This window comes from Diaphorina citri, unplaced genomic scaffold, assembly GCF_000475195.1.
Source record: "Diaphorina citri unplaced genomic scaffold, Diaci psyllid genome assembly version 1.1 scaffold3476, whole genome shotgun sequence".
In the NCBI taxonomy this organism is placed as follows: domain Eukaryota; kingdom Metazoa; phylum Arthropoda; class Insecta; order Hemiptera; family Psyllidae; genus Diaphorina; species Diaphorina citri.
Genome location: NW_007380882.1, coordinates 1 through 15,000, shown reverse-complemented (window position 1 = coordinate 15,000; position 15,000 = coordinate 1). Strand labels below are relative to the sequence as shown.

General features: G+C 38.6%; 1 protein-coding gene across 1 annotated transcript in view; it reads left to right on the top strand.

The window, feature by feature from the left end:
* LOC103520328 (propionyl-CoA carboxylase beta chain, mitochondrial) overlaps positions 1-12,144 on the top strand; it is a gene marked incomplete at its 3' end in the record, with an annotated part of 20,414 nt that extends 8,270 nt beyond the window's left edge. Inside the window, 4 exon segments of the mRNA XM_008485417.2 lie at positions 4,422-4,568; positions 4,796-4,915; positions 6,383-6,570; positions 11,939-12,144. Of these exon segments, the coding sequence (XP_008483639.1) occupies positions 4,422-4,568; positions 4,796-4,915; positions 6,383-6,570; positions 11,939-12,144 (661 nt within the window).
* Between the last annotated feature and the right edge of the window lie 2,856 nt (positions 12,145-15,000).

Sequence of the window (15,000 nt, the reverse complement as noted above, 5' to 3'; positions counted from 1 at the left end):
AATGCGCCACCAACCAAGCTAACTAGGCTGGCTTACTTTTTTACTTTCTATTCGAACCCGTGGCCTAGCGCTTACAGGGCAAATGCGCCACCAACCAAGCTAACTAGGCTGGCTTACTTTTTTACTTTCTATTTTTTTTATTGTATTTTCGAAATTTTAACAGTAGGTATAGGTACCTACTTAGTGGAGCAGATAGTCGAGGAAGAACGAAGAAATGGAGTTGGGATGTGAGTAGAAGAAGTGATCGAGTGATGAATGTGAAGCCACAACTTGAAGACAAGGAACATGGTACAATAGATAAAGTACCGCATTTATGACCCATGTATACCCTTCTGTTCTATCTACAAAAATAATCCCATTTCTTGGCAATATTGTTTTTAAAAAAAGGTTCAAAATCAACCCTTCTTCTATTTTATTCTTTTGAGATTGTTTTGGGCTGACTTTTGGTTTTGGGTACAAAGGCTCAATCCCCGAATTCGCTTAATGAGTGAAAAAATAGCTAACTCCGCGGAGTAAAAAATGCAAAAAAGCTCAATCCCCGAAATTCGGCGATTGAACAACTGTAAATAACTCAGTCCGCGGACTGGATTTATACAAAAGCTAAATTGCCAAAATTGGCCATTGAGAACCAAGAGAAAGAAGGCTAAACTGCTCACTCCACGGAGTTAAAAACATGAAATGCCAGACCGCGGATTGTTCAAATTAAAACCCCGATCTAATGGTATTATATCGTCAGTCCGTTTTTCCTCTCCATTTACTTCCCTAATCCTTATCCTATAGGAAGGAAAGTAATGTAATCGGGTCAAATTTTCGATGGTCAGTTTTTAGTCACAAAATGTGTTTTGAGGTCCCTAGAGCCTAAATCCAAAGTTTCGGCGATTGGTCCGTGTGTGTGTGTCTGCCTGTAAACATGAACGATAAGAGCTAGAGACTTGAAATGTGGTATGCAACTTTCAAATGTAACAAGGATGCGACACAAAACTTTTTTTTTTGATAGGTGCTGCGGTTAGCGGTATTCTGACCATTTTTCGGCGTTTTTCGGCCGACTTTCCCTGTCGCGTATAATATCTCTAGTAGCGCGGTCAAACTTTCTTGACTTGGCGGGGCGGAGCGCTACCGCGCTCCTTAATGTGCCTGTGTGACATGTCATTTCACAATGTTTTTCCTTCATACCTACTCGTAAATCATGTGGTAACATCAGATTTAGGATTAAGACCATTTTTAGCGGACTCGCGAAATTTGCAAAGTTTGCGAATCAACAAAATGATTGGTAAATTCGCGAAAAATGGCCTTATTAGGAATTCTGATGTTAGCTTTAGCTCATGATTTATGAGGGGAAAACATTATTGTGAAATGATGTTTCACACGGTACATTTCAGTCACTTTGTCGATTCATCAAAACTAACTGAAATGTGCCTGTGTGACAAAGTGTGACATGTCATTTCACAATGTTTTTCCTTCATACTCGTAAATCATGTGGTAACATCAAATTTATGATTATTTTAGTTATAACTAACACTGAAAAAAATAGAAAAATCAAAAAACAAGGTGGGTCGCTAACGACCCCGTGGGAATAAATGGGTTTTAAGACCATTTTTAGCGGACTCGCGAAATTTGCAAAGTTCGCGAATCAACAAAGTGACTGGCAAATTCGCGAAAAATGGCCTTATTAGGAATTCTGATGTTAGCTTTAGCTCATGATTTATGAGGGGAAAACATTATTGTGAAATGATGTTTCACACGGTACATTTCAGTCACTTTGTCGATTCATCAAAACTAACTGAAATGTGCCTGTGTGACAAAGTGTGACATGTCATTTCACAATGTTTTTCCTTCATACTCGTAAATCATGTGGTAACATCAAATTTATGATTAAGACCATTTTTAGCGGACTCGCGAAATTTGCAAAGTTCGCGAATCAACAAAGTGACTGGCAAATTCGCGAAAAATGGCCTTATTAGGAATTCTGATTTATGAGGGGAAAACATTGTGAAATGATGTTTCACACGGTACATTTCAGTCACATTGTCGATTCACGAACATGAATTTGCAAATTCTTGCAAATTCACGAAAAATGATCTCAATCCAAAATCTGATGTTACCACATGATTTATGAAGGAAAAACACTGAAATGATATGTCACACAGGTACATTTCAGTTAGTTTTGATGTTCGTGATATTTCACGGAATTCGCGAAAACGCGAATCGCAAAAAAATAATAGGTAAGTAGTCGATTGTACATGAAATTTTACGTAGAATAATAGGTAATATGCAATAAAAAATTGGGGTTCTCATTTGAAATTCCAAAGTTGGTACCAAGTTCACGGTTTTTGCGAACTTGTTTGCGAATTTCAATATCGCTAAAAAGTTCTTTGCAAAAATCAAAGAGATAAGGATTACTTATTTTTCGAGCAATTTGAGTTCCTACAATGATGTGGATCATCTAATGAGGGTACGCGGTCAGATTGACAGTATGCGAGCGATAGCATTACAAGGTGGAGGAACCAAGAGTATCCAAGCGCAGCATAATAAGGTAAGAGCACAATGTTTTGACTACATTATTTATGGTAGTGCGAGAACTTGGTCGGTGCATTGCGGGTACGGTGCACCATTGACCCGACTTGAATAGGTGATTGGATAGAATAACGCTATCGATTTCAAGATTTAAAGTCCGCTGTGTTATTTTTCTGATGGGGGATGGACCGAAAATTTGTTCAGGACAGCCACACTACTATCACATCACATCACATCACGTTTTTTCAAGCTGCAAAAGTTACCTACAGGGCCAAAAGTTGGAAATTCCCTTGTTCTAAACATCTGGTTAGACTCTAGACTAGACAATAATAAATTTTTGTCATTTCAGGGCAAGTTAACTGCAAGAGAGAGAGTGGAACTACTATGTGATCCTGGTACATTCGTAGAGTATGATATGTTTATGGAACATAGATGTGTGGACTTTAATATGAGTGAGAAGAAGGTAAGTAGGCGCAGTGCACAATGGAGAGACGCAGGAAAGTTAGGCGCAGTGCACAATGGAGAAACTCGTTTCATGAAACTCATTTCACTTCCTTGTCCATTTCCAAATAGATCTGTAAATTATCCGGATAACGGATATCCGTATTCACATCCGTATTATCTGGTTATCCGAAATCCGAATAATTATCCGGATAAGGATGGCGGATATTTTCAAAGTTGTGCTAAATTTGAGCCAGCTATTTTACTCCGAATAATTATAATTATCCGGATAAGGATGGCGGATATTTTCAAAGTTGTGCTAAATTTGAGCCAGCTATTTTACTACATTTACTTTCCTTCCTATAGGATAAGGAAAGTAAAAAAACTGACCACCGGTATAGGTATAATCTACCTACCTAAATACATTTACTTTCCTTCCTATAGGATAAGGAAAGTAAAAAAACTGACCACCGGTATAGGTATAATCTACCTACCTAAATATAATACGGTTCTCGAGATATTTTGTTTACAGACAGACACACGGATCAATGGCTGAAACTTTGGATTTAGGCTCTAGGGACCTCAAAACATGTTTTGGCACTAAAGACTGACCATCGAAAATTTGACCGGATTACATTTACTTTCCTTCCTATAGGATAAGGAAAGTAAAAAAACTGACCACCGGTATAGGTATAATCTACCTACCTAAATAGGAACGACTTGGCGGGGTCTTTTTTATGCCACGAAGTGGTATTTTTTGGGGGGATCTCATAACTTTTTGCAGAAACTTAGCATAATAGTAACATAGTAACATCATTGGGTAAGTTTTAGTAAGTTCCGACCATTTCCGAGTGAAAATACGGTAATAACATCATTGGGTAAGTTTTGGTAAGTTCCGATCATTTCCGAATGAAAAATTAAATAATAACATCATTAGGTAAGTTCTGATCATTTCCGAGTGAAATATCATAGTAGGTAACATAATTGGTTAACTTTCATGTAGCTGGTCCTAACCAACTTTGGATATTATGTATCACCTCATCGATTGGAGAAAGTTAACCCCTGGCACAACGAGCTCAAAGTTTAGGTGGGCCATTACATGCACTTTTTTGTAGTTTGATGCACGATTGGAGAAAGTTAACCCCTGGCACAACGAGCTCAAAGTTTAGGTGGGCCATTACATGCACTTTTTTGTAGTTTGATGCATTATTTATTTATTTCTGATCGAAAACCGAAACTCAAAGTCAAGAGTTAGCGCGTCGCACGACCGTCTGAAACCATGAAGTGCGAAACCAATAAAAGTAGCGCAACCGTGTTTTTTCAATAAATTGTAGAGCTATCTACTTGTATAACGGTATTCTATTCTTTTTCTTTAAACTAAAATATTCTAAACCATAGCGAAGCACGGGTGGGTAAGTACTACAGCTTGTATTCTTGTAAATAATAAAAAAAAGATGGTTTTCCAGATTATGGATCAAGCAATGTTGACTGGGGCTCCCATTGTAGGACTTAATGACTCCGGGGGCGCCCGAATCCAGGAGGGCGTAGAATCCCTGGCAGCATACAGTTCTGTGTTTCAGAGGAATATTCTAGCGTCCGGTGTTGTGCCACAGGTAATTCAATATCTCCTAATCTAGATCCAGAATAATGTCAGATATTTTATATTATTTTATTTTTCCCGAGTACTAACGGCAGTCTTTCGTGAGCCTCTTGAGGCTGACATTTGGTTGGCGCTCTCAAACAAGCAAAGCGTTGGTTGACTTGACATCCATGATCCATTAAAAATGGGTGCATTTAATCTCACATACCTATGTACCTATTTTATTGGTTAAATTTATAGATTTCCTTGATTCTCGGGCCATGTGCAGGAGGAGCCGTGTATTCGCCAGCTATCACAGATTTTACTTTCATGGTAGAACACTCGTCGTATCTGTTTATTACGGGTCCTGATGTCATCAAGGTAAGACATCATGTTTAAAGGAAGGCAATGTTGAAATGTACCTATGGAATGCGAAATTCGCGAAAAATGTTCCCAATCTAAAAAGTGATATATGTACCTATAATGTACTTACTTTTGAAAAGAAGAACACAAGTAGCTTATACCTAGTCTTCACAGTTGGGGGAGGTTTTTTTTATTGTTTATTTATACAGACAAAAAAAAACCTCCCCAACTGTGAAGAGTATAAGCTACTAGAGTGTAGAGTGTTCTTCTTTTCAAGATGAATCTTCACAAAGTCACGTCAGAATCTATCAGTATACTTAGGTACTTTTACTTTCCGTATCCGGAACAAACTAGGTAGCTTGAACGCCAAAATAAATATTGAATTTCCAGAAATTGGCATGTGAACGGCTTTTTGGTTTGCTGGTACATATGTTACCACATGATTCAGGAAGCCAAAGCACTGTGAAATGATGAATATGTCACACGGGTAGATTTGTATTGTACCAACCTACAAATATAAAATGGAAATATTTCGCGAACGATTCCGCACTCCTTACAGCCAAACCTGTCTAATTGGGAATCCAAGGGACCGGGAATTTTGTCCCAATTACAATAATTTTATATGAAGGGGGATACAATTTTTCCCGTTTATTCAAATTGCCCATTAAAAAGGGTCCCACTCAGACAGGTTTGACTGTATTTTCTACGCGTTGAGTAAAAAGTAAGCGGAGTCGTTCGTAGAGCAGGCCACAGGACAAAATACACACAACTAAGAGCCCGTTCCCACTTATCGTTCGGGAAAAAAAAATCGTGTCGTGTGTTAGTGGGAATACTCTCATTTAAATCAGGTACATTGCCTACACGGACAATACAGACATTCAAGAAGAAAAAAAAAAAAAAAATCGGGCGAAACTCACAAGTGGGAACGTGGTACTAAAACGAACGTTTTTTCCTAAATAAAACCATTACCAACTGGGTTATAAATAAAAGAAAGTGCTTCTGTTACCGAAATCTGTTTGCATTTTATAAATTGCAATCCAATTGGTGAATCCACAGCATAGTTGAGAAATATACTATATTTCATGGAACAGACCACAGCTGTGTACCAATCAGAGAAAAAAAAAAAAAAAAAAAAAAAAAAAATCGCGAATCGCAAAAAACAAGCATCGAGCATTACCAGTCTAGGTAGGTACCTACATTTATTTATCTCTATTAAAAAAAAATATATATATATATACCTATTGTATATATTATCCCGCTATCTAAAACTTCAAGGACTTTTTCAGGGTCGGCCTCAGGAGGACCAACTTTAAAATCTTAAATTAAAACCCCTAGAGTGATATACCTACCGAGGGAGGGAGGGGTGCTCCAAATTTTGGGAATCTGGCCTACAGTGAAGGAGAAAAATGGGGGGGCTGGGTCTCTTCACCCCCTCCTAAATACGGCTTTGCCTACAAAGACTTTTATCTGTCTCTCCATTTTCAGTCTGTGACAAATGAGGACATTTCACAAGAAGAGCTGGGAGGAGCTAAAACTCACACAAGTGTGTCTGGAGTAGCCCATAATGCCTTCTCGAATGATATTGACGCTATCCAGAATGTAAGACATTTATTAGGTTTCCTGCCAATGAATAACACACAGAAACCTCCTATACGACGCTGTTACGATTCCAGGTATGTACTGCTCCTCCTCCTCCTCTTTGACTTTTCCCGTATTCAGACATTAGGGTGATTGTTTTGGGCTGACTTTTGGTTTTGGGTACAAAGGCTCAATCCCCGAATTCGCTTAATGAGTGAAAAAATAGCTAACTCCGCGGAGTAAAAAATGCAAAAAAGCTCAATCCCCGAAATTCGGCGATTGAACAACTGTAAATAACTCAGTCCGCGGACTGGATTTATACAAAAGCTAAATTGCCAAAATTGGCCATTGAGAACCAAGAGAAAGAAGGCTAAACTGCTCACTCCACGGAGTTAAAAACATGAAATGCCAGACCGCGGATTGTTCAAATTAAAACCCCGATCTAATGGTATTATATCGTCAGTCCGTTTTTCCTCTCCATTTACTTCCCTAATCCTTATCCTATAGGAAGGAAAGTAATGTAATCGGGTCAAATTTTCGATGGTCAGTTTTTAGTCACAAAATGTGTTTTGAGGTCCCTAGAGCCTAAATCCAAAGTTTCGGCGATTGGTCCGTGTGTGTGTGTCTGCCTGTAAACATGAACGATAAGAGCTAGAGACTTGAAATGTGGTATGCAACTTTCAAATGTAACAAGGATGCGACACAAAACTTTTTTTTTTTGATAGGTGCTGCGGTTAGCGGTATTCTGACCATTTTTCGGCGTTTTTCGGCCGTTTGTAAACATGAACGATAAGAGCTAGAGACTTGAAATGTGGTATGCAACTTTCAAATGTAACAAGGATGCGACACAAAACTTTTTTTTTTGATAGGTGCTGCGGTTAGCGGTATTCTGACCATTTTTCGGCGTTTTTCGGCCGTTTTTTTTGCGGTTTTCGGCTATATTGACTAAACGGTTAGAGATATTCTAAAAGTTACAATAAAAGCACACCCAAATAAGCATCATTCAATAGGATAAAGAAAGTCATGTGATGCTCACACCAGATTTTTTTAACAGTTGAAGCTAGAAATTTTCTACTGACGAGGGTTGCTATTTGGGGTGATATACGTATGCAGGTAGACGACTTATTTACCTACTTACAAACAGACCTATTCTCCTTTTACTGCACCTTTTTCCAATCTTCTTATTTGGGGTCGGCGTTAGCCTCCTTTATCCTACCCCTTCATACCCCCTTATCTAAAAACATAATACACTAGCCGAATTCCGTCGCTTCACTCCGGAATTCCGCTAGTTCATGCTGAGGCATGGCCGAACATGTAGAAAATAATAAAAAATACGGTCGCGCTGCGCGCTCCCTATTAGCTGCATAGTTATCAAACTAAAAACAACAAGTTACCACATGATCTACGAAAGGTTAGACGTCTGTATTCAAAATGAAGGCCGTCATTTGTCTAGCGTTGTGTTCCACACCTAATGACCATCACTCATGGAATGTCCATAATACTAAATTGCTTATTCTTATCTTTCAAATAAAATTCATGCTGAGGCATGGCCGAACATGTAGAAAATAATAAAAAATACGGTCGCGCTGCGCGCTCCCTATTAGCTGCATAGTTATCAAACTAAAAACAACAAGTTACCACATGATCTATGAAGGAAAAACATTGTGAAATGATGTATTTCGTGAATCCGCGAAAAATGGTCCCAATCCAAAATCTAATATTACTACATAGTCTAATAGATAGAGGAGGTGGACCTCCTAACTATTCACCACCTTCGGGACCTTGCAATAGTTAAAACAAGCGATTTTTTTTCATAGGATCGTTAGGTATGGTGGGGGAAGTGTCATACTACAATCGAGACCTCGAGAGTTGAGGGGAGAGCTTTTGGCGGCGGAAAAACCGCCAGAAAACGGCCGAAATTTCGCACCATTGTTTATTCATTTCAGTTTATCCCATTAGTTTAGGAAGCAAATGGTCAATATGAAACTGACACAACCTAATTAAATTTACCCCCCCACTCATCATCCTTAGGGATTACCATGATGATATTTTTTAATGTTGTAAATATTTTTTTCTTGAAGAGATTTGACAGAGGGAACTGTAACTGTTATGGTCCCATCGTCCCGAAATCAACTACAATCGAGACCTCGAGAGTTGAGGGGAGAGCTTTTGGCGGCGGAAAAACCGCCAGAAAACGGCCGAAATTTCGCACTTTTTTTTTCAGTTTTTCGCTTATAACTCCTAAACCGTGCGTTCTACGGAATTTTTGGTGTAAATCAAAATTAAAGTAAGTACACAAAATTTCCTACTTGATGGTGTGGTCAAACTTTACCTTATGTTCTTTTATAGATAGTGCTGTTACAGCAGCCTGTAGGTCAAGTAGGTGGCCGAAAAACGGTCGGATTTTTTTTTTAAGTTTCAAACAATTTTCCTAGCCAGGAATGGTTAATTAGAAAAGGTTCGCTTTACGTAAAATCCTTTGTGACCACTTAATATTGTAGGAAATTTTCTCAACTTTAAACGTATGTTTTTACTTTTTACATTAAGGGCGTGGTTGAGGAGTTATAGGGGGGAAACTGAAAAAAGTGCTAAAAAGTATGCACTTTTTTCGAGGTTTTTTGACCCCCAAAAGTTATCCCCTGAGATTTCGAGGTCGAAAATTTGGTCCCACACTCGCCTCAGTATACCTAACAATCCTGGCTAGGAAAATTGTTTAACTTTGAAAAAGAATTTCCGATCGGCCACCTACTTGACCTACAGGCTGCTGTATAAGCACTATAAAAGAACATAAGGTAACCATCATGTAGGAAATTTTGTGCACTTTAATTGATTTCCACCAAAAATTCCGTAGGACGCACGGTTTAGGAGTTATAAGCGAAAAACTGAAAAAAAAAGTGCGAAATTCCGGCCGTTTTCTGGCGGTTTTTCCGCCGCCAAAAGTTCTCCCCTCAACTCTCGAGGTCTCAATTTTAGTATGACACTTCCTCCACCATACCTAACGATTCTATGAAAAAAAAAAAGTCCTTCTATGGAGTCAGACAGACAGACAGACAGAGTGACAGACGACACCGAAGCGAATACAATAGTCCGTCCCTTTTACCTTTTTATTACTATGTATTGTAATAATAAAGGAAGGAAGGACTAAAAATGAATGTTTGTTTGTGTGTGTTTGTACGAACTTTATGCCTGGCCAAACCGCTCATCCGATTGCTATATGAAACTTTGTGAACTTATTGCTTGCACTCCCGTGAAGGTTATAGGCTATTTTCCGGTTCGTTTTTGTTAAGCTACGCCGTGCATTACCACTAAATGGATGAGTGACATTTTTAGTTTGATAACTATATACAGCTAATAGGGAGCGCGCAGCGCGATCGTATTTTTTATTATTTTCTAAAACTTCGGCCATGCCTCAGAATAAAAAATAGGGGTTCTCATTTGAAATTCCAAAGTTGGTACCAAGTTCGCAGATTTTACGAACTTGTTCGTGAATTTCACGAATGGCAAAAAGTTCTTTACAAAAATCAAAGAAATACGAGTTTTCTTATTTTACGAAAATTCCAAAACAATTTGAGTGAGTCATACATTGGTGGACACCCTGTAGATACCTAATAGACCTCTTCAGTCTGACGTCACAAAACAAGATGGCGATGGTGCGTAGAGTAAACAAAAGATTTCCTCTATTGTTTTGATTTTTTATATGCATTTTTGTGTGTAGTTTGTCCTATATTATTATCACAATAAAGTCAACTCCCGGGGCTTCGCGGGGTTGAGAGTAAGGTCGCGCTTTGCGCTCCCGGGGCTTCGTGGTGTTGTGAGCATAGGGTCGCGCTTCGCGCTCCCTATTACTATACAATCTATACATAATATATGTACCTACTTACTTTCATGTAATGATTTAAAATCAAGACTATACGAGGAAGTGGTACTCACCAGACTTCGTATTGGACACACCAGAATAACCCAAAATCATCTCTTTAAAAAACTACCCCCTCCTATTTGTCAATGTGGCTCTGTTTTGACTGTTATTCACATTCTGGAATGTCCTGTACTAGCCCCTGCTCGTACATCCCTCCTCCCCCAACCGAACCTGGGTGATGATCCCGGTGCCATCGAATCCCTTTTCACTTACCTTAAACGTATCAATGCATATAAATTAATATAATACCAACTCGGAACCAGGGCGAATGACCACGCCAGTGGGTAGCTGTTAAAGGCCTTAATAATATTAATAAAAAATAAAATAAAAAAAAATCAAGACTAGAGCCCGTTCTTACTTTATTCCTTTTAATGTTTCCTAAAAACTACCAATATAATGTTCACCCATCCATTTATTGGCCTTGCTCGGCGTAGCTTAACATAGATGACGTTAAAACCGGTCTTAGATTAACGACTGAAGTGTTATCTAAAACTTTCTCACTTTGAGTTCATAGGTCGTCGCGACAAATTTCAAGATCAGAGCTCATTTGTGTGAGAAAATGTGAAAAAATCCCCCCAAAACCATTTTTTTGTTTTGGCTTTTTGGTTCTCTGGACAAAATTTGCACCACCACTTTCGTGTTCCTGGTAAAAAGACTTTTAATTTGATATATAGGTCGACCAGGTTTGGATAAGTCCTTCTATGGAATCTATGGGGACAGACAGACGACACCGAAGCGAATACAATAGTCCGTCCACTATACCTTTTATTTTTACTATCGTAATTTAATAAAGGAAGGACGGACTAAAAAGCGAGCGAAGATTAGTAATGCAATTTGTAACACGTTCTAGCTCCAAGCATCTCATGCACTCAGGCTCTTCGACTTGAGCATTTTTCAAAATGCACAATCCGCGGTCTGGCATTTCGTGTTTTTAACTCCGCGGAGTGAGCAGTTTAGCCTTCTTTCTCTTGGTGCTCAATGGCCGATTTCGGCAATTTAGCTTTTGTATAAACCCAGTCCGCGGACTGAGATATTTACAGTTGCTCAAAATTTCGGGGATTGAGCATTTTGCATTTTTTACTCCGCGGAATCAGCTATTGTTTTCACTCATTAAGCGAATTCGGGGATTGAGCCTGACATGTGTAGTTATGTACTAATTTAGACAAAATAAAAGGGAAATGAAATCTGTCCGCAACTAGGTAGGTACCTACCAGCCTTGATTTCGATCCTTTTAAACAAAAGATTTTTATCTTTTTTGCTAAAACAACAGGGGTATAATATGATAATGACTGATCTATTGGGTGATTAAAAATCAAAGTTCGGACCAAACATGCGCCCTGCTTAGTTCTGGGGCCCCAAATATTAATGAGCCACGTGCATTGATGTTTTAAACTCCGATGCCAAATTTAATCAAAATCGGAGCAGGCAATCGCGAGGTATAGCGGAACAAACAAACAGTCATCTAAACCTAATGTAAAACTTTCGAGTTAAAACGTAGAACTCACTATTATTGTTGATCGTTTATTTTTGTAATTGTTTCTTCATAGGACCCAGGATGTCCCCGTTCTGGATAACATTGTTCCTTATGATACCACCACACCGTATGATATGCATCAAATAATTTACAACGTGATCGATGAAAGAGAGTTTTTCGAGATTCAACCCAAGTATGCAAAGAATATAATCGTTGGTTTTGCTAGAATCAATGGTCACTCTGTTGGTATTGTAGCCAATCAACCCAAGGTTGCTGCAGGTAAGTGGACTTTTATACATTCGTTCCATCCCACCAGTATAGCATTAATTTATTCGACAAAATAAACATTATTTTTACGATGTATATATCAATGGTGGCGATTTTAATTATATCCGATTCACATTTGAGAGATTACGGGTTCCATACCCTCCTAGGTATGTAAAAAAAGAAGAAAAAGCGGTCAATATACCGCCAACCGCAGCACCTATGTATCTCAACCAAACGTTTTGAGTTGCATCCTTGTCATATTTGTAAACTACATGCCAAATTTCAAGTCTCTAGCTCATACCGTTCCCGATATATAGAATAGAATAATAAAGTGATTGTATTTATCAAAAGATTTTACAATGTGGTTGGCAACAATTTACATAATAGGTACAATAAAATAAAATGATTTAAAAATATTAAACAATGCAACAATGCATACCTCAACATAAGTACCTATTTTGTTCTCTTCTATACTTTTCCTTTTTCAGATCTCTCTACTTCTCAGTAAAACCTATCTTTTTAAAGTTCTTATTTTTACCTTGATCTAGAAGCCTACTTAAAAATAGCCCAAATTTGGTATTATTGATCAATAATATACTATAATACCTAAGTACCTATCTAAGTACCTATTAATACACAAATTCTCTCTCTCTCTCTCTTTCCTTCTTTCTTTCTTGTCTATTGAAAGTTAATATTAGTTCTAAGTTGGTAGTGAATGTTCTTTCCCTCAAATCTACTGTTTTACTCATAAGTTTCTAGTTTCTATTAATATTATAAATTATGTCTCACATGTTCCTTCTCTCTTTATGTCCTCACTTTTCTCTCTCTTTGCACTCATATTTCACTCATTGCGCAAGAAAGCTCTTACTCTCACACTACCTTGTACCTACATAATAATAAAGGTTGTTCAAATGCTCCTTGGATTGGACGTCCAGCACCGCTTTTACGTTGTTATTGGATACCAGAATGTCTCTTAAACTTTGTCCTCAATGATGCATAGTGTGGACACTCCACCAGGAAATGCTGAAGATCTTCAGGTTTGTTCAGGTTACAAAGGCTGCAAATTTCCTCTTGGTCCCAGCGGTATGATATCCTGTTGATGAAGAGTTGATTGCTTCCACTCAGACGGAGTTGCGCTGCTGCTCGACTTCGTTCGATAGGTAATTCTTCGAGAAAGTAGGTATGGTGAAACAAAACTTTGATCCTGTGTTGTGATTTCTGGCCTCACCTTAATTTCTTTGTAGAGTTGGTTGTAATTCCAGTTGGTTGAAGAGCGTTGAAGTGAATTCCAGTCTTTATTAATCAGTTTTTCATAGTAAATGTCCAGGATTTTCTGTCTGTTTTCCCCCAGCGTAGTACTACATTGTGCTTCCCAAACATGAGCGAATTCTAGTTCCACTAGTTTGACCTTCAGGAGTGTGCACCAGTTGTATTTTACTATGTTTGAGCTCCTCTCGTCATAAGCTCGTAGTTGCTCATAGCACATCCTGGGGTAACGATCAAATGGCATTTTCAATATTTTTGACCACCAATCTAATGTCTGAGCGAAGGCGTAGTACTCGAGTTTGACCACTCCCATTTCCACTCTAAGCATACTGGATTGAGTGCATCGTGGTAGACAATAGATTGACTTCAGGAAAAGTGTTTGGCATGTCTCTATGATTTCTCCATAGCGTGCAGCCCAGACCTTGGAGCCATACAACAGAGTGGATTTCACTATTGCCTGGAATAATTTCATTCTGCTTTCCAGATTGTCGGATTTAGATTTGACAAGGATCTGGCGCACATTGCCCACAGCTACTCTACCTCGTGATAGCGCTTGCTGAGCAGCTTTATGAAATACTCCATGCGAAGAGAATAAAACTCCCAAATAACAAATAATTATACTCGCTGCTTACATCCAGTACTTGATTATCATAATAGGAGGTAAGTATCTCATGCTGCCACTTTACCTCCTCTCCTGAATATTGTCACCTTAGATTTGGCCACATTTAGAGTCATATTATTTTCTATGCAATATGAATGCAGGGTGTTAAGTTTCTTTTGCAGGTCAATCTTATCCCTACCAAACACTATGACGTCATCAGCATACAATAAAAGAGCAGGATATCAGTAGACTCCGTTATGCAGACTCCTTCCATACTTATACTTCTCATGTATTCCTCCAGATCATTTAGAAAAATCAGGAAGATAAGCGCGGGGACGCGGAATCACCCTGCAAAACCCCCTTCCTTAGTCACCTTCTGCGGATAGGAGAGCCCAGCACCCACTCTGATCTGCGTTTCACCGCCCTCATACAGCCCTCGAAACATCTCGATAATTTTTCGAGAAATGCCAATGCTGAACATTTTCCTCCAGAGTAAATGATGGTCTATTTCCGAGAAAGCGGATTTGAAGTCTATGAAAGCCGCGTACAGTTTCCGGTGGCGAATGAGGTGCAAGCTAACTATGCTGGAAAGTATGAAAATATTATCCATGCAGCCGCGTCCAGGCCGGAATCCGGATTGCGCCTCACTAAACAGACCATTGATTTCGTAATAATACTGCACTCTATGTCCCAAGATCTGGGTACATAACTTGAGACTTGAGCAAGTTATTTAGAAGGGCGATTTTCGTAATAATACTGCACTCTATGTCCCAAGATCTGGGTACATAACTTGAGACTTGAGCAAGTTATTTAGAAGGGCGATGCTTCTATTTTATTATTTATTTATTACACGTTTAGCAATTAATATCAGCCATTAGTGGATTTAAAGAAAAAGGGTTACATATGTTTTAAAAAGTTGTTCTGTTTCAGGAATCTCATCAGGGATGAAATGGAGTCGGGATTGTCTGACAGGATATTAGCTAGGGAGTTACCGAGGAACG